This window comes from Asterias amurensis, chromosome 7 (genome assembly GCF_032118995.1).
Source record: "Asterias amurensis chromosome 7, ASM3211899v1".
NCBI classification, from domain to species: domain Eukaryota; kingdom Metazoa; phylum Echinodermata; class Asteroidea; order Forcipulatida; family Asteriidae; genus Asterias; species Asterias amurensis.
Window position 1 is genome coordinate 18958576 of NC_092654.1, and position 20666 is coordinate 18979241.

General features: G+C 39.5%; 1 protein-coding gene across 2 annotated transcripts in view; it reads right to left on the reverse strand.

Annotated features, from left to right (window-relative positions):
- The window catches only part of LOC139939485 (uncharacterized), a 41704-nt gene that overhangs the window by 12961 nt on the left and 8077 nt on the right, over positions 1-20666 (reverse strand). For both annotated transcript variants that reach the window (XM_071935442.1, XM_071935441.1), the window contains exons 3-29: positions 20124-20360; positions 19771-20007; positions 19358-19594; positions 19004-19240; positions 18231-18467; positions 17877-18113; positions 17523-17759; positions 16750-16986; positions 16396-16632; positions 16042-16278; positions 15688-15924; positions 15335-15571; positions 14981-15217; positions 14627-14863; positions 13919-14155; positions 12831-13088; positions 11603-11869; positions 9762-10049; positions 9027-9311; positions 8058-8330; positions 7283-7564; positions 5595-5861; positions 4494-4631; positions 3796-3912; positions 2808-2931; positions 1913-1980; positions 28-139 (exon numbers count right to left, since the gene is read on the reverse strand). In XM_071935442.1, the coding sequence (XP_071791543.1) occupies positions 28-139; positions 1913-1980; positions 2808-2931; positions 3796-3912; positions 4494-4631; positions 5595-5861; positions 7283-7564; positions 8058-8330; positions 9027-9311; positions 9762-10049; positions 11603-11869; positions 12831-13088; positions 13919-14155; positions 14627-14863; positions 14981-15217; positions 15335-15571; positions 15688-15924; positions 16042-16278; positions 16396-16632; positions 16750-16986; positions 17523-17759; positions 17877-18113; positions 18231-18467; positions 19004-19240; positions 19358-19594; positions 19771-20007; positions 20124-20360 (6034 nt within the window). The remainder of the gene's footprint in view (positions 1-27; positions 140-1912; positions 1981-2807; positions 2932-3795; positions 3913-4493; positions 4632-5594; positions 5862-7282; positions 7565-8057; positions 8331-9026; positions 9312-9761; positions 10050-11602; positions 11870-12830; positions 13089-13918; positions 14156-14626; positions 14864-14980; positions 15218-15334; positions 15572-15687; positions 15925-16041; positions 16279-16395; positions 16633-16749; positions 16987-17522; positions 17760-17876; positions 18114-18230; positions 18468-19003; positions 19241-19357; positions 19595-19770; positions 20008-20123; positions 20361-20666) is intronic.

The following is a 20666-nucleotide window of genomic DNA, read 5'->3' on the forward strand; positions in this document are numbered from 1 at the left end:
TAGCAGAAAGAAAGAGAGGTTTCTTACTGGAGTTGACGTTTACGTTTTATAACAAGCAGAAGCAGCACAATGAAGACAATGAAGAGGATAGTGAGAGGTATCCCAACGCCAAGACCCACCTCCATCGTGGTATCATTTACTGTTCAAACAAATAAATAATAATAATAATAACACAGCATTTATAAGGCGCACTAAATCTGGTATAAAACCATTCAAAAGCGCCGATCCAGATGGAAAGTAGGGAATTCTCAAGTGAAGAGAAAGCAATTGTGAACAGGTATGTCTTGAGTTGCTGCTGAAAGATGTAGATGTTATGTATTTTCCTGAGGTTTTCAGGGAGTGAATTCCAGAGCCTGGGTGCTGTATTGGAAAACCCCCTGTCCCCATAGCTGGCTAGACGAGACCGGGGAACAAGGAGCATGTTGCTAGTGAATCTAAGACCCGGTCTTGTAGTACGGGGAGTCAACAGGTTTTGAATGAAGAGTGGGGCTGAACCTTGGAGTGCCTTGAAAGTGAGAATGATTATTTTGATTATTTTAAATACACAAAAATTTCATAGCATCTCAAAAATTTAAGAAATTTACAGCCATTGGACCCTTTTGGTACAGAAAAAAAAAAAAAAAAGTTCACAGATTTACAAATAATTTACAGGGTTTACAGAAGGTAGTGGTGAAAGACTTCTCTTGAAATGTTATTCCGTGAAATGCTTTACTTTTTGAGAAAACAGTAAAACAATATCAATTCTCGGATGTCGAGAATTATGGATTTATTTTAAACACATGTCATGACACGGCGAAACTTGCGGAAACAAGGGTGGGTTTTCCCGTTATTTTGTCCCGACTCCGATGACCGATTGAGCCTAAATTTTCACAGGTTTGTTATTTTATATAGAAGTTGTGATACACGAAGTGTGGGCCTTGGACAATACTGTTTACCGAAAGGGTCCAATGGCTTTAATCTTTATGAGGAGTTAACGAAGTTGCTGGCTGACTTCAGGGGCCCGATTTCATAAAGATGCTTAAGCAACAATTATTGCTTAACAATTTCTGCTTAGCAAAAATGAACAGGATACCACTCATAAGTTGTACATGTGGCACAATAGTTTGGCTGGCAAACTTATTCTGGTAGGCATAATTTTGTGGCTACCTTTTGTGCTTAAGAAGCTCTATGAAATGGGGCCAAGAAAGCTGTTGAAAGCAGAACAATACACCGATCCATTAAGCCAGGCCCAATTATCATTGACCAATCACTAATGGTGATCGGGTTTCGCGGCTGTGATTGGTCAATTGGTAAGGAGGCGGGGCGTAATGGATCGGTCTATTTAGCAGGGGGCATTTTGATGAGACGCTAGTACCAATCTCATAACTGGCGGCAGGGATTTCAAATAATATTTATTGGTTTAATCATAAGTACATAAGGTCTTCGGTGAAACCATGTAAGAAATCCCTTTTTTGAGTATTGGTGGCTCTGAGATCAGCCGGTTTTCCGCTTGGCGTATGTAATCATCATAGCATCAGGAATACATCATTTATTTTGGCAATACCTTTTCCCCCAAGGTGCGACAAGCAGCGTAAAGGGTTGCTGATTTACATACCTGTTCTGATTGGCTGAGAGAATGGACTGTAAAGGGTTGCTAATTAACATACATGTACCTGTTCTGATTGGCTGAGAGAATGGCCTGTAAAGGGTTGCTAATTAACATACCTGTTCTGATTGGCTGAGAGAATGGCCTGTAAAGGGTTGCTAATTAACATACCTGTTCTGATTGGCTGAGAGAATGGCCTGTAAAGGGTTGCTAATTAACATACCTGTTCTGATTGGCTGAGAGAATGGCCTGTAAAGGGTTGCTAATTAACATACCTGTTCTGATTGGCTGAGAGAATGGACTGTAAAGGGTTGCTAATTAACATACCTGTTCTGATTGGCTGAGAAAATGGACTGTCTGTATATCCCGCTTCGTTCCATACTCTGAAGAGATAGCTGCACAGACAGACAGGGAAGAGTTTTCATATTTATATTTTTCAAAATCCAACTTGACAATCACCCCAACTATGGTTGGCACTGGTCGTAACTTGAGTGTTAAAGTGGGGGCATCCCAACCATAGTGTGGATTGCAGTAGGCCTATATTGTACACAGAGCACACATTCTCAAAAATGCATCGCTGGGAAGCATTATTTTACTCTTTCCTTTGTCCCTGTACTTAACAGCCTCCCATTGATACTTATTATAACAAATAAACAATCTTGTGGAGCACCACAGTCTTCATAATTCCCCCTTGCTTGTATTTTCCTCATTGTTTTGTCCTTGATCTCCACAAGGAGAAATGTTTTTCCTTCCCCCATGGTCTCCTCAAGGTACTGAATATGTGCACACACCAGCAATCCCGTGATCAATCACACATCCTGTTGAGCTCTATGGGCGGACGATCCCAACCATGTCCAAACAATAGTTAGGCATCCCCAACTTTAACACTAAAGTTGGGACAACTCTAGTTGGGACGTTTATCAAGTTGGAACAGAACAAGGATAGTTCCCATCTGACACCACAAAGTGTAACGTCAGCCATCTTTACAGGCAAATCAACCATCTCTTTAATGCACAACTATGCATTTTGCATAGATGTTTTGTTGGTCAGGTTGGCGATGTGGTATCTTTCCTCTCCTTCCACCTCTAGGACCTCGGTTCGAATCTCGCCAGGGGTACTATGGGGATTGGGTTTTTCAGTCCCTACCTAAATATGCTGTTTTACAATTTTCCATTATTATTATTATTATTATTATTATAAAGACAAAAAAAGGACTTCTCACATGTAGCTGGTGTCATCTCTTAGACGTCCATTGCAGTACACATTATCACCTGGACTGCAGTCTTCTACACCGATTTGAATAGACACAGGGGATGATGCTTGCCGCTTTTTACGAGTAGATAAAGCTAGAGCAAATCAGTTGAGAAAAGTTCATTGGATTTTGAAGGAACTCTATTGTTAACATCAAAATAAATAACAATGTGGTCCAATTTTGTCAAGACAAGAGTTGAACAAAGGACGGGCCATGGTTGGTGGCAATTAAACACTTGTGTGTGTGGGGGGGGGGAGGTGGAAAAGGATTCAAACAATGTTTTGAGGGGGCAAATGGTCTCACTTTGTAGCGCCACCACTGCTTATTTTGTGCACACACAGGTGTTTTTTTCTTTTGTTCTTCCCTTGCAAATTTGATCACCAATTGAGTAAAAATGTCCACAGATTTGTTTATTGATGCATTTTGTTGGGATACACCAAGTGAGAATACTGGTCTTTGACAATTTAACAAAGGTATCCATTGCCTTTTAGGAATGCACCTTATTTTTGACCATGTGAGGGCGCTCTAAATAGTATTTTAATCACTTTCGGGGCTATACACAATTCATCCTGCACAGTTTTAATCGCCGGTCTGTCACTTTTGGTTGTGATGTAATTCTAAGTTGCTTTAGAGGTGGGATGTAACGGCTCCTTTAATAGTCTTATTGTCCATGATGGATTTGATGTCTGTGGTGGTAAAAAAAAATAAATGTTTTGGGTATGAATGACTATGCCCCGGAAGGGATACAAATATTTTGGTTTGTTGTGTTGTCATTTAGCCTTCGAGAAAGACTCTGCTAGGGTCAAAACGTCAGGCCATTAACTTTTTTTTGCAATTATACTCTCGGTCCATTTGGTTGGTACGTAAGTTGTTTGCAACAGCTAATTCTATTTTCTCACAAATATTTTGGAGAGCACTCTCACGCGGTAATAATACAGCGCATTTAGTCCAGACCTACCTGAAGCTGAAAAGGGATAAGCCTTAGCAACAAAGGCCTGATACGGAGGAATAGGCGTCTGAGTCTGGGCAGCTGACCATGTCGCTGCTGGGTCTGGCACTGAAGGAATTGTAGTAGCTGTCAACAAAACGTATATTTGCATTTAATTTGAATAAAACATGAATATTCATAGTTGGTCTTGACCACCTTATAATTTGCTTGAATGTGATAAGGATTATTAATAATAATAAGAAGAATTACTAGAAATGTAGTGTATGTATTTTACAAACACTAGGTGTTCGAATTCGACCCTGCTGATTTTTTTTTTATTGCAGCTTGCTTTGTAATAAAGATATGTAATAAATGGTCGAAATTGCAAAATAATAACAATACTAACAACTAGTTCTTATATAGGGCATTTCACAATAAAGTCTCAATGCGCTTTAGCACTGGTTATTGGGCAATTCCTTTTTTAATCTTTCTCAGCTCCCTGGGGAGTTTACAGCCATTGTGCTCCAGTGGATTTTTCAAACACAGAATCAACCTCTACCCTCGCAGGTTCCCCCCTCATACCCCTGGATAAAGAGAAGCAATTATATATTAAAGCATCTTGCTCAAGGACACAAGTATTATGACCAGGATTCGAACCCACACTCCGATGACTTAACCACAGAACCTGAATTCCATGCTCTAAACCACTCGGATATTACTGCCCATACCTTGCTGTGCCACGATGACCGTATAGTTCTGTATTTCTCCATTGACCTGACTGAAATAGCTTTCATTCAGCTCCACCTCAAAGGAAGTTGTCGATGGTTTGGATGGGTTCGAAGGTTTATCAGTTGGTGGGTCTGCTTCTGCAAGGCAAACAAAAAGTCCACAAAAGTTAGAATTTGAGTGACATGGCTGAATATCCAGGGCCTATTATAAGTTATCCCACAAGTGCGAGTGGAATACGAAAAAATATAGAGCTTCTGCGTCCCATATCCAACGAGGCCGGAATTTATCTTCCAGTCTCACTTGCAATGCGCAAAATTTAAAATTTCAGAGCGTTATTTCACGCGCACAAAATTCAGAATGTAGTTTTTGCACTGTCCGTATACGGAGCGTGACAAAAAGACATTTCACAATACGCACTGTGTAATAAAAACAGAGAAAGTAGGGTATAAAACAGAGGTCGTACCATATGTTTTAATCCCCCTAGTAGTTCGAGCATCTGATTGGTGGATTAGCGCGTACTGGAAGATAAAGTTTTATAGAGCTGCTTAAGCAGAAAATATCACTTAACATTTTTCTGCTTAGCAATCAACAACAACATTGTACAGCAATATTCAAAATGTACATGAACAACTTGTAAAATGTCCGTTTCCCAACAAAAAGACAAGATTAGAACTCATGTCAAAAATGCAACCGTCCAGATAAAAATGTAAATTTTAAAAACATCATTATGACATTTAATGGCCTGTGAAAAATCAGTATGGTAATACTGACAACTGTTAATGATATTAGTATTATTTTCTGCGCCTGAATTTGGTTGTCATGTACAAAAATCGGTGTTAAAAAACTGCAATTGAGCCTGTGGACCATAATAAAACTCCATCCAGCAACGAGCAGGATACCAGTCACAATTTGTACATGTGACATGGTAGCTTGGCTGGTAACCTTATTCTGGTAAGCATACTTTGGCTGTGCTTAGCTACTTTTTCTTCATTTACAGTGAGTGGGGATTGATTTCATGACCAAATACTTGATCTACAAAAGGCATCAAATCCCTTTAAAAGAGAAGAAAAAAATCACTTGAAAATGTTGTTGACACTTACTATCTGGGTCTGTTTGAATCTCCTCCATATAAGGATCACTCTTTTGCTGCCCACTGCGGGTTATCACGGTAATTGTGTACAAAGTAACAGGCTTAAGATCGTTGAACACTGCCGTGGTGTCGAGGAGACCGGGTTCCTTAAGGGTGCCGTCTTCTGGTTGGATCGAGAGAATGTACTCATCTTTGACTCCATCGACATCTTGCCATGATACTTGTATAGATGTGGCGCTGACGACGGGGGTCTCAAACGCAGTCACTGGGGAAGGCTCTGTAAAGAGATATAGAAATCATAATCAATGAACCAAGACTATTGACGTGTAGTCTTGGTGCAAGACATCCTTGGAGTTTTTTCTTTGCTACCTAGCGATTATTGAACACTCAATGGACAAACACTGGAGTGCCCTCTATTGGTAAAGCCTGACGTAGCTGGATCTATGACCCATCGGTATAGGGAGAAAAAACCCGCTAAGAACGTCTTGCATGTGCTGCATGCACACCCAAGTTTTTCACTACTTACGTTTGAGTGAAGTGGGCTTGGCGGACAGTGGAGTTTCAATACACGAACAGGATACACGTGAATACAAATCATAAGGGTCACAGATTACAAAATTTAAAAATACAAAATTAGGGTAAGGATAACAGACAACTTTGGGACGCCAGGTACCAGCAAACATATTTTTGATTCTTTGCAACAGCAATGGTTTTACCTGTTTTTTTTTTTTACCCAAACCTCGGCTTTAGCTCCGTCTCCGGCTTTGGTCATGGAAATACTTTGCAAAATGTACACTGCTCCAAAACTGATGACGATGCTGAAGCCGGAGCCGGTCTCCAAGCTCAGGTTCTGTTAAGTCAGATGCCACCACCCTGAGGGTCTGCTGTTTGGATGCATATTATCAGGGTTCGAATTTGGGAGAAAAATCCACAAGATCGTAGGACTTGTAGCTCAGAATCTTTACTGGACAGGGATTTTTATTTACAAGGCCAGAATCAAAATGAAAAGAGACTAGAATCAACATGAGTTTATCATCTAAACTATTTCAATTGAACAAAACCTCTAAGAGAAAATTTTATCTCTTCTATTTTATGGGTGATACTCGGCAGGAGTGAAAGATATTTGTGGGACTCAAACTCAACGTTTGAATTGACAAAAAACCCCAAGACCACCAGACTTATTTTGTCTTGAGCTTACTGACCCGACACTAAAATCACTGGCCTCGGGCCTGAGGTCCGGAGTAAAAGTCCATCCCTGATTAAAGCCATTATACACTTTCGGTAAACAGTATTGTCCAAGTCCCACACTTCGTGTATCACAACTTATATATAAATTAACAAACCTGTGAAAATTTTGGCTCAATCGGTCATCGGAGTCGGGAGAAAATAACTGGAAAACCCACTCCTGTTTTTCACGTGTTTTGCCGTGTCATGACATGTGTTTATAATAAATCCGTAATTCTCGCCATCGAGAATTGATATTGTTTTAATGTTTTCTCAAAAAGTAAAGTTTTTTTTATGGAACAATATTTCAAGAGAAGTCTTTCACCATTACCTTCTGTAAACCCTGTAAATTATTAGTAAATCAGTGATTTTTTTTTTTTTTTTTCTGTACCGAAAGTGTATAATGGCTTTAAAACCATTTCAAAGATAACACAAAATTTAGGAAACTACTTGATCGAATTAAAGAAAGCTCACTTATTCGTTGTGTAGTACTATTCCCTTGGCCCTCTTTGTCTCCACTCTGCGAAATCACGGTGAATGTGTACTCGGCCCCAGCAACAAGTCCACCAAATTGAGTCTCGTACTCGGCCTGTCCCGTTACAAAAGGGATGATCCGAGGCTCTCCTGAATCATCCGAACGGAACGCCTTGAAGGAAGTGAAGACGCAGGTCGCGCAATTCACGGGGGTTCTCCATGAAATCATCGCTTGTGAGTTGGTGAAGTCCGTCACCCTTAGACCTTCCACAGATTCAGGTACTAAAAAGGGAAAGCAGTGGTGAGAAACATCTCATTTTTTAAAATTTGGATACTCTGTCAGAAGAACTATGAATAAGGGAATAAACCAGTGGTAAGATGTCTGGAGCGTTTGTTCACAACTGTCAGGGTTGTGGCCGAGCCAAGGTGAGGTCCTTGATCGCTTGGCCACGACCCTGCAAGGTTTTAAATAACCGTTCAAGATCGAGTTACCTTCTTTGTTAAAAGCGTTAACATTTTGGAAAGTCTATCTAAAGTTTGTTTTAAATTTTTACTTCTTGTCACGATCTCATGCTCCGTTTCACGAAGTGTAGAAATGCATACGATGCTCAACCACTGTGCACAGCGTGCACTAATAGTTGTACAATGATTATCAGTGTATTTATTGCATGACTTGTAAATTAGCGCCAAGCGTAAAACTTGCACGCCACGCCTATGTTAAACACTTCTAGCCATGTTTATATCAAACGGCTAAATAAATGAATGAAGGACTTACAGGCCCTGAGTTGGATGTGGGTGGAGCTATTCTTCCTCCCTCCACTATTCACAAACACCGTCATGATGTACTCCTTTCCCGGGGAGGGAAGATCAACGCAGGACGCCATGTTTTCCAAGTCGGTAGGATCGACTGGTATACTCTGTGGCTTTGGTACTCCCGATGAACACTCAATTTCAAAGCTATCTGCCTTGCCGTCGGGGTTAGACCACATAGCGCTTACTGATGTCGTCGTTGTGGGTTGCGTCTCCTTAAGCACAACACCATTTGGTACTGGATAGGAAAGATAACAAGGAATTTATATGCGCCAAACAAATAAATCAGAAACAAAAATGTCCAGTTTTTGATGTGGGAGAAAAAAAAGAAAAAAAAAACTCAGGAAAAGCCAGGTAATCAGGGCCCGTTTTCATAGCTCTGCTTACCGCCGAACTCTTCACCGTTCCCCGCTGTCTGTGCAAGCGCTGATTCTGCGCTAGCTGTGTAGGCGAAGAATGCCTGGAAGAGCTATGCCTAAGCAGAGCTATGAAATTGGGCCCAAGGTAATTGGACTGAAGACCCAATCCACATGCAAGGGTCTGATCTGGGATTCGAACAAAGGTCCACAAAGGTGAAAGGCATAGACAGAAACAACCTAAACCCGTTTTAGACGGGCGATCCGATGTCGCGCCGAACCAAATTTTAAATTAAGTACATCAAAAACTCGATGCCTGAAGCAGTTAGGAGCGACTGGACGCGCTAGAAGTCGAAAGATCGACTGTTGCAGTCGTTCGGAACAACTCTGGAGCGCCTTGGTTTCAGACTTCGACCTTGTCATGAGCCGAGCCAATGTAAATAATATGTTAAGTTCACCTGCTTGAAACCAAAATTTATTTGGGTCGACCTTGAGTCGCTCTAAGCGCAGCTGTCTGAAATGGGTGTTAGCCATTCCGAGATTGTAGGTGGAAGGGTAAAAAACACAAGGGAACTTACATGCAATGATCATCAAACTTGATGATGCCTCCTTCCCTTGGCTGTGAGATGTTACATTCACTGTGTACACCGCCCCAGCATTGGACAGATTGACACACGACGCTGTAGTGGTCTCACTCTTTGTGAAGTTAACCTTCGCAGGGCTGGCTTGACCGTCTGAACAATGGATGGTGTAGAACTCTATGACTGGGGTAAGAGTAGACTCAGGTTCGATGGGCGGAGACCACTGCACTGTAACTGAGCTGACTGTGGAGTCGCTTTCTTCTAAAGTGACATTTCTAGGAACTGAGGAATAACAAATAATAACAATAATAATAACAATAATAAAGACATTTGTAAAGCGCCTCTTGCAAGAAAACAACAAAATATACAATGAATGGAAGATACAATTTACAAGTAAGCAGATTACTTATAAGCGGCTTCATACATCTTTATAAAGTAGGGACTCATGTCATGGCCAAAGACTTGATCTACGAAAGGTATCAAAACCCTTAAAGTAGAGATTGTGTTCCTTTGAGTACAATTTTGTTGTGTCTACACGATGCTCTCATAAAACACAAAAAAGATTCCAGCAATTCTGATAAAATAATCCCGTTGTGGTGGTAGTGAAAAAATTGAAGACTCTCGTCGTTAACTGGCTAAATAAAACTTGAAATAAAAGGAAATAAATGCAGACACCAGGGATGTTCCCTTTTCTTTTTTGGGACCATAAAAAATAATTCAATATTTTCATACCTGTTGTCTCACGCTTTTTGGCGCTTGTCGCGGACACCTCTGTTCCTTCCAAAGATCCGCTGGAAGCTGTGACAGTCAACTCGTATGTTTCACCAGACAGAAGTCCTTCCAGCATTGTTGACGTTGAAGAACCGTCTTCCATCTTGGATTTTGTCGTAAGATCTTCATTCATCCCAGTGTAAGTGATGCTATACTGTCTCACAACGTCTCTGGGCGGAGAACTCCACTCAATTTCCAGCGATGTCATCTGGGAGGAGGAAGTCCTTGTGATCGTTGGTGCATTAAGCTCTTTTAACAAAAACAAAATACACATTTGGAATAATTAAACATATCAAAGTGAAATTGAAACATGGTTTTCCAGGCTTAAAGCCATTATACACTTTCGGTAAACAGTATTGTCCAAGTCCCACACTTCGTGTATCACAACTTATATATAAAATAACAATCCTGTGGAAATTTAGGCTCAATCGGACATCGGGGTCGGGAGAAAATAACGGGAAAACCCACTCCTGTTTTCGCGCGTTTCGCCGTGTCATGACATGTGTTTATAACAAATCCGTAATTCTCCTTAACGAGAATTTATATTGTTTTACCGTTTTCTCAAAAAGTAAAGCATTTCATGGACTAATATTTCAAGAGAAGTCTTTCAGCATTACCTTCTGTAAACCCTGTAAATTATTTGTAAATCTGTGAACTTTTTTTTTTTTTTCTGTACCGAAAAGGGTCCAATGGCTTTAATGGAACATTCCATAATTGGTAAGAAAAAAAAACTTGTCTAAGATCACAGATTTACACACAAAATTATACGGTCTAATGATGATAAATAGTAAAAGACATCCATCGAAATATTTCTGTCTGAAATGTCATATCTAATGAGAAATAAAACTAGTTTCCCTTTTGGAGTTTATCGATCAGTGAGCATTTTTTTTGTTCCTGACCAATCCTAACCGCTCCATAAGAATGCTTTGTAATATCAACAGGTGCTTGGTATCTCAAGTGCTCTTTATCGAGTAAATTCTTATGGCCATTACTTTTTGGAGTAAATACCAAAGGTGAAACACCATAGAGTTATATAAGAACTAGAGGGCGCACTGGTGATGCTTCTTGCACAAACGCGACGGGACCACAAAGAGACACGCGTGCGCCATTCTGTACGCGCAGTGAATATGAAACACACGTTGGAGTTCGTGTTTATTGAATGCTACGCGATGCTGTTTTGTCAACTTAGAAAAATGGCCGCACAAACACACGCTGTGGGATGCCTGTTTTGTCAACTTAGAAAATGGCCGCCTGCTAGTTCGCCCTCTAGTTCTTATATATAACTCTATGTGTAACGCCCACATCAGACAGGCAGGCCAGAGTCGCGCCAAACCAAATGGATTATGGAGAACAGGCTTTAGACATTTTTTTCATGTCGAGTCACACAAATTGCAAAGTTTGTGTTATTGTTGATTCTTGTTTATTGGGTGGTTATTGATGACATATCCAAAATGGGACAAGAGTCTCAACCCAGAAGTGACCTAATTTGCATATTTAAATTAGTGGTAATTTTTAAAATTTTGACTCTAGGTCGACCCAAATAAATTTTTGTTTCAGACAGGCAAACGTTGTGCTAGGTTTGGCTCATGAAAAGATTGACGTCTGAAACCAAGGTACATGTACTCCAGAGTCCTTTCTGAACAACTACAACAGTTGATCTTTTGACTTCAAGCGCATCCAGTCACTCGTAACTGCTTCAGACGTCAAACTTTTCATGTACTTAATTCAGAATTTGGTTTGGCGCAACTCTGGAGGGCTTGTCTGAAACGGATGTTACTTCCAAGTAAAAACCTGAGCAATACCTGTGGTAGCAGTCCTTGGTTCACTCTCTGCGAGCGCTAGACCCCTTTCACCAATAACTGTCACTGAGTACGTCTCGCCAGACAGCAGCTCCGTCAGTACGTGACTCGTCTTCTCTCCGGTGACGTTCACACGTAAGGGCACTTTGTTTCCAGAGGCTCCGACGTAAACTATCGTGAAACTTTCCACTTCATCCATTGAAGTCCATGTGATCAACATGGTCTCATTTGTGACATCGGTGATATTGACAATGACTGGCGCACTCAATTCTGTATATTGATCAATGAAATCCATTGTCGTCATATAATTTTGAGTGCAATGCATAGTATTTAATTCACTCCAAGGGCTTCACCAGGTTAAACACTGTTGAAAGTTGTAAATTTTGTAGAGCCCAGCTGTTTCTTAGTGGATTCTGATAGAGGTAGACTACTCTATCAAGTAACTGTTATTTTGCTGATTTTTAGAAAGATGCATTATTTAAAAAATTAGGTCAAAGGTCACGATAACACATTAAAGGTCACGGTGACCTACTTTTAAAAAAAACATTGTGACAAAAGAATTGATATGAGCGTGTTATACTCATTATTTACATAGTTATGCCATATTTTTATCAAAAAGGTGGTATTTTACCCTAAAAACGACACATTTTAGTAGTTTCTACCAAGACCATATGGTAAGTTGGATCTGGCTTAAAATTGGTGTACATTCATTGCTCATTAGGACCTACAAGCACAGCAATTTTTTATCAAAATCGTTAGACATAGGTTAAAAAAGTGCGTTGGTCTTACATGGAACGACCCTTATGTGTATGCATGGTCGACTGAAGTTCCAATTGGTAAAGAGTGGTCAGCAGTCAGCAAATGTTGCCCGAGGAAAGGAAAGGGGTTAATGTGTTCATCTTGTTTACTGCACTTGTTAAGGCAACATACTTGGGAACCAAATAATTCATAAAAAATTAAAAAACAATACTGACACCGATCCGTTGTGAAGACGCTTGATAGATTGCAAACTGCGCAGTGCACTTGCATGCGCCTCTGCTGTCCGTCATTTTGTGTGTAAAAACGCACACAAAAGGATGGTACACGTGTTAACGCACCTTCGAACGATGAGCGTCCATCATTTCTGCCTTTTTGAGGGGAGTCCATTCCTTTTGTGCACATTTCGACACACAAGATGGCTGACAAGAGATGCGCATGTATGCGCGCTGCGCATTGTGCATGGGGTCTATACCTGTTACCATGATGAGAATGTTACAATCCTGGTCCCCTTCATTGCCAGCCGCGTCAGATGCGATACACGATACCTCTGTCTCACCGATCTCAAATCTACTTCCTGATTTGGGTGAGCACGTCACCGTTGGGAATCCTTCCACTATCAAGTTGTCCGTCGCGGTGGGATTTTGCCAAGTTACAACGGTCGAGTTGGTTCCGCTGTCAGCGAAATCGACAATGTCATCGGGGCAGAAATTAAAAGATGGCAGAACGACATCTGGGGAAAAGAATATTTTTAACTTATTATTTTTTTTTTACAGTTCCTTATCTACAGTATGCCCAAAGCATTTTAAACTGGTTTCCACTCTTCATTCATTACTACACAAAATTTGAACAAAATCTTACAAGAAATGTTAATTTATTAAGCGTTAAAGGCAGTGGACACTATAGCATAAAACCTTTCTTGGTGACAAGTAATGGGGAGAGGTTGATGGTATAAAACATTGTGAGAAACGGCTCCCTCTGGAGTAACGTAGTTTTCGAGAAAGAAGTAATTTTCCACAAATTTGATTTTGAGACCTCAGAATTAGATTTAGAGGTCTCGAAATCAAGCATCTGAAAGCACACAACTTCGTGTGACAAGGGTGTTTTTTCTTTCATTATTATCACGCAACTTCGACTACCAATTGAGCTCTAATTTTCACAGGTTTGTTATTTTATGCATATGTTGAGATACACCAAGTGAGAAGACTGGTCTTTGACAATTACCAATGTGTACCTTTATAATGAAGAAAAAGAATTATTATAAGCTATTCATTTAAAAAAAAAAAAAAAAAGAGGGAATGCTGAACAGGGGAGAGCGAAAAACCTCATAAAATGACATCAGGGGAAAAAACACACTTCCATACGGCTCCAGATTTTGTGGCAACCACGTTAATTGACTCTTTCAGTGGCTAGGTCCTAATAAGGTCATAAATGTACACTATATTTTATGTATTCTGACAGTATCATTACAGTACATGTAAAATCTTTTTAAAGCACTCAAAAAGTGTCTAAATCGTACATGTACGATAAAAACAAATAAAATGCTTCATAAATGTTCCTTACCAACAGTTACTAAAAACACACAAAATTTGTCCGCCTCGTTTCCTGCAGCATCAGTCGCTGTACAAGTTACATTTGTACTTTTATTTTCAGTGAAGGTGGAGCCTGATGGAGGGTCACATGACACATTTAGATCAACTCCACCGTCTGAAGCAGTTGGTTCTGTGTAGTTGACGACAGCATCATTTGTTAAGACATCAACAGGACAGTTGGCAAAAGTTGCATTTGGAGCAATAGTATCTGGAAAGGAATGGGAAATTTTAACTCAATTTGTCTGAAATAGTTGCACAATTCTCAGGGGTTTTAACAATTTTGAAGAGTTTTTCTTAAATAAAATTCTTCATTAATGTTCCTTACCAACAGTTACTAAAAACACACAAAATTTGTCCGCCTCGTTTCCTGCAGCATCAGTCGCTGTACAAGTTACATTTGTACTTTTATTTTCAGTGAAGGTGGAGCCTGATGGAGGGTCACATGACACATTTAGATCAACTCCACTGTCTGAAGCAGTTGGTTCTGTGTAGTTGACGACAGCATCATTTGTTAAGACATCAACAGGACAGTTGGCAAAAGTTGCATTTGGAGCAATAGTATTTGGAAAGGAATGGGAAATTTTAACTCAATTTGTCTGAAATAGTTGCACAATTCTCAGGGGTTTTAACAATTTTGAAGAGTTCTTCTCAAATAAAATGCTTCATATATGTTCCTTACCAACATTTACTAAAAACACACAAAATTCTTCCGCCTTGTTTCCTGCAGCATCAGTCGCTGTACAAGTTACATTTGTACTTTTATTTTCAGTGAAGGTGGAGCCTGATGGAGGGTCACATGACACATTTAGATCAACTCCACCGTCTGAAGCAGTTGGTTCTGTGTAGTTGACGACAGCATCGTTTGTTATAACATCAACAGGACAGTTGGCAAAAGTTGCATTTGGAGCAATAGTATCTGGAAAGGAATGGGAAATTTTAACTCAATTTGTCTGAAATAGTTGAACAATTTTCTGGGGTTTTAACAATTTTGAAGAGTTCTTCTCAAATAAAATGCTTCATATATGTTCCTTACCAACATTTACTAAAAACACACAAAATTCTTCCGCCTTGTTTCCTGCAGCATCAGTCGCTGTACAAGTTACATTTGTACTTTTATTTTCAGTGAAGGTGGAGCCTGATGGAGGGTCACATGACACATTTAGATCAACTCCACCGTCTGAAGCAGTTGGTTCTGTGTAGTTGACGACAGCATCGTTTGTTAAGACATCAACAGGACAGTTGGCAAAAGTTGCATTTGGAGCAATAGTATCTGGAAAGGAATGGGAAATTTTAACTCAATTTGTCTGAAATAGTTGAACAATTTTCAGGGGTTTTAACAATTTTGAAGAGTTCTTCTCAAATAAAATGCTTCATATATGTTCCTTACCAACATTTACTAAAAACACACAAAATTCTTCCGCCTTGTTTCCTGCAGCATCAGTCGCTGTACAAGTTACATTTGTACTTTTATTTTCAGTGAAGGTGGAGCCTGATGGAGGGTCACATGACACATTTAGATCAACTCCACCGTCTGAAGCAGTTGGTTCTGTGTAGTTGACGACAGCATCATTTGTTAAGACATCAACAGGACAGTTGGCAAAAGTTGCATTTGGAGCAATAGTATCTGGAAAGGAATGGGAATTTTAACTCAATTTGTCTGAAATAGTTGCACAATTCTCAGGGGTTTTAACAATTTTGAAGAGTTTTTCTTAAATAAAATTCTTCATAAATGTTCCTTACCAACAGTTACTAAAAACACACAAAATTTGTCCGCCTCGTTTCCTGCAGCATCAGTCGCTGTACAAGTTACATTTGTACTTTTATTTTCAGTGAAGGTGGAGCCTGATGGAGGGTCACATGACACATTTAGATCAACTCCACCGTCTGAAGCAGTTGGTTCTGTGTAGTTGACGACAGCATCATTTGTTAAGACATCAACAGGACAGTTGGCAAAAGTTGCATTTGGAGCAATAGTATCTGGAAAGGAATGGGAAATTTTAACTCAATTTGTCTGAAATAGTTGAACAATTTTCAGGGGTTTTAACAATTTTGAAGAGTTCTTCTCAAATAAAATGCTTCATATATGTTCCTTACCAACATTTACTAAAAACACACAAAATTCTTCCGCCTTGTTTCCTGCAGCATCAGTCGCTGTACAAGTTACATTTGTACTTTTATTTTCAGTGAAGGTGGAGCCTGATGGAGGGTCACATGACACATATAGATCAACTCCACCGTCTGAAGCAGTTGGTTCTGTGTAGTTGACGACAGCATCATTTGTTAAGACATCAACAGGACAGTTGGCAAAAGTTGCATTTGGAGCAATAGTATCTGGAAAGGAATGGGAAATTTTAACTCAATTTGTCTGAAATAGTTGCCAATTCTCAGGGGTTTTAACAATTTCGAAGAGTTCTTCTAAAATGAATTGCTTTATAAATGTTTCCTTACCAACATTTACTAAAAACACACAAAATTCTTCCGCCTTGTTTCCTGCAGCATCAGTCGCTGTACAAGTTACAGTTGTATTTATATTTTCAGTGAAGGTGGAGCCTGATGGAGGGTCACATGACACATTTAGATCAACTCCCCCGTCTGAAGCAGTTGGTTCCGTGTAGTTGACGACAGCATCATTTGTTAAGACATCAACAGGACAGTTGGCAAAAGTTGCATTTGGAGCAATAGTATCTGGAAAGGAATGGGAAATTTTAACTCAATTTGTCTGAAATAGTTGAACAATTTTCAGGGGTTTTAACAATTTTGAAGAGCTCTTCTTAAATAAAATGCTTCATAAATGTTCCTTACCAACAGTTACTAAAAACACACAAACTTTGTCCGCCTCGTTTCCTGCAGCATCAGTCGCTGTACAAGTTACATTTGTACTTTTATTTTCAACGAAGTTGGAGCCTGATGGAGGGTCACATGACACATTTAGAGCAACTCCACCATCTGAAGCAGTTGGTTCCGTGTAGTTGACGACAGCATCATTTGTTAAGACATCAGCAGGACAGTTGGCAAAAGTAGCGTTTGGAGCCATAGTATCTGGAAAAGAAATAAAATCAGGAAAAGAGACATTGTTTGTGTGAAGGGTTGGGATCAACGTTACAACCTCTTTCCCACTGTAGGTCTGTAACCAACCAGCCTATGTTTCTTCTGCAGATATTTTCATGGTAAATGTGCGACCAATGTGTCTGACATAGTTCAATCTATCAGAGTTTTTGAGCGTGAAACCAGACTCTCTGCTTCTTCTCATCCATACACCCTTGATCTGCTGAGATGTACAACAAAGAGCAATGCCAACAGCTTTATTCCACGTACTGCATTCCTTTGGAACACCCTGCCTGGTGCATGTTTTCCTCAATCCTACAATCTAGTTCTTTTCACTTTAAATAATTTGTCTCCTTGTAGCCTCATACCAATAGTGTCTTTTAGCCTTGTTTGGGCCCGACTTGCATACAAATAAAATGTTAAAAATCAACCAAGATTTTTTTGCCAGTGGAATGAATACTAATTATTTTAGGGGTTGAAAAAAAAAAAAGAACTGTTCAAAATGCTCTCCTGTCAAATCTTTTCCTTACCGACAGTTACAAAAAACACACAAAATTCTTCTGCCTCGTTTCTTGCAGCATCAGTCGCTGTACAAGTTACAGTTGTATTTATATTTTCAGCAAAGTTGGAGCCTGATGGAGGGTCACATGATACACTTAGATCAACTCCACCGTCTGAAGCAGTTGGTTTTGTGTAGTTGACGACAGCATCATTTGTTAAGACATCAGCAGGACAGTTGGCAACAGTAGCATTTGGCGAAATGGTATCTGGAAAATAAAGGGAAACTTTAACTCAACTTGTCTGAAATAGTTTCACAATTCTCAGGGGTTTTAACAATTTTGAAGAGCTCTTCTTAAATAAAATGCTTCATAAATGTTCCTTACCAACAGTTACTAAAAACACACAAACTTTGTCCGCCTCGTTTCCTGCAGCATCAGTCGCTGTACAAGTTACAGTTGTATTTGTATTTTCAACGAAGTTGGAGCCTGATGGAGGGTCACATGACACATTTAGATCAACTCCCCCGTCTGAAGCAGTTGGTTCCGTGTAGTTGACGACAGCATCATTTGTTAAGACGTCAACAGGACAGTTGGCAAAAGTTGCATTTGGAGCAATAGTATCTGGAAAGGAATGGGAAATTTTAACTCAATTTGTCTGAAATAGTTGAACAATTTTCAGGGGTTTTAACAATTTTGAAGAGTTCTTCTCAAATAAAATGCTTCATATATGTTCCTTACCAACATTTACTAAAAACACACAAAATTCTTCCGCCTTGTTTCCTGCAGCATCAGTCGCTGTACAAGTTACATTTGTACTTTTATTTTCAGTGAAGGTGGAGCCTGATGGAGGGTCACATGACACAATTAGATCAACTCCACCATCTGAAGCAGTTGGTTTTGTGTAGTTGACGACAGCATCATTTGTTAAGACATCAGCAGGACAGTTGGCAAAAGTAGCGTTTGGAGCCATAGTATCTGGAAAAGAAATAAAATCAGGAAAAGAGACATTGTTTGTGTGAAGGGTTGGGATCAACGTTACAACCTCTTTCCCACTGTAGGTCTGTAACCAACCAGCCTATGTTTCTTCTGCAGATATTTTCATGGTAAATGTGCGACCAATGTGTCTGACATAGTTCAATCTATCAGAGTTTTTGAGCGTGAAACCAGACTCTCTGCTTCTTCTCATCCATACACCCTTGATCTGCTGAGATGTACAACAAAGAGCCATGCCAACAGCTTTATTCCACGTACTGCATTCCTTTGGAACACCCTGCCTGGTGCATGTTTTCCTCAATCCTACAATCTAGTTCTTTGCACTTTAAATAATTTGTCTCCTTGTAGCCTCATACCAATAGTGTCTTTTAGCCTTGTTTGGGCCCGACTTGCATACAAATAAAATGTTAAAAATCAACCAAGATTTTTTTGCCAGTGGAATGAATACTAATTATTTTAGGGGTTGAAAAAAAAAAAAGAACTGTTCAAAATGCTCTCCTGTCAAATCTTTTCCTTACCGACAGTTACAAAAAACACACAAAATTCTTCTGCCTCGTTTCTTGCAGCATCAGTCGCTGTACAAGTTACAGTTGTATTTATATTTTCAGCAAAGTTGGAGCCTGATGGAGGGTCACATGATACACTTAGATCAACTCCACCGTCTGAAGCAGTTGGTTTTGTGTAGTTGACGACAGCATCATTTGTTAAGACATCAGCAGGACAGTTGGCAACAGTAGCATTTGGCGAAATGGTATCTGGAAAATAAAGGGAAATTTTAACTCAACTTGTCTGAAATAGTTGCACAATTCTCAGGGGTTTTAACAATTTTGAAGAGCTCTTCTTAAATAAAATGCTTCATAAATGTTCCTTACCAACAGTTACTAAAAACACACAAACTTTGTCCGCCTCGTTTCCTGCAGCATCAGTCGCTGTACAAGTTACATTTGTACTTTTATTTTCAACGAAGTTGGAGCCTGATGGAGGGTCACATGACACATTTAGATCAACTCCACCATCTGAAGCAGTTGGTTCCGTGTAGTTGACGACAGCATCATTTGTTAAGACATCAGCAGGACAGTTGGTAAAAGTAGCATTTGGCGAAATGGTATCTGGAAAATAAAGGGAAATATTAAGCCAACTTGTTTGAAATAATAGATGTTAAATTTGCATCGGGGATAAAGAATATTAAGATTTGGTTTTTTACCCATATACACGAGAATATCTAGAGTTTGAACAGTTCAAGAGAACTTTTATAAATTGCTCCGCTGTCAAAATGTTTTCTTACCAACAGTTACTAAAAACACACAAAATTTGTCCGCCTCGTTTCCTGCAGCATCAGTCGCTGTACAAGTTACAGTTGTATTTGTATTTTCAACGAAGTTGGAGCCTGATGGAGGGTCACATGACACATTTAGATCAACTCCACCGTCTGAAGCAGTTGGTTCCGTGTAGTTGACGACATCATCATTTGTTAAGACATCAGCAGGACAGTTGGCAAAAGTAGCATTTGGCGAAATGGTATCTGGAAAATAAAGGGAAATATAACTCAACTTGTCTGAAATAGTTGCACAATTCTCAGGGGTTTTAACAATTTTGAAGAGTTCTTCTTAAATAAAATGCTTCATAAATATTCCTTACCAACAGTTACTAAAAACACACAAAATTTGTCCGCCTTGTTTCCTGCAGCATCAGTCGCTGTACAAGTTACAGTTGTATTTGTATTTTCAACGAAGTTGGAGCCTGATGGAGGGTCACATGACACATTTAGATCAACTCCACCATCTGAAGCAGTTGGTTCCGTGTAGTTGACGACAGCATCATTTGTTAAGACATCAGCAGGACAGTTGGTAAAAGTAGCATTTGGCGAAATGGTATCTGGAAAATAAAGGGAAATATTAAGCCAACTTGTTTGAAATAATAGATGTTAAATTTGCATCGGGGATAAAGAATATTAAGATTTGGTTTTTTACCCATATACACGAGAATATCTAGAGTTTGAACAGTTCAAGAGAACTTTTATAAATTGCTCCGCTGTCAAAATGTTTTCTTACCAACAGTTACTAAAAACACATTGAGCAGGGACCAATTTCATAATGCTGCTTAAAGCTATTGGACCCTTTCGGTTCAGAAAAAAAATTAAAAAGTTCACAGATTTACAAATAACTTACAGGGTTTACAGAG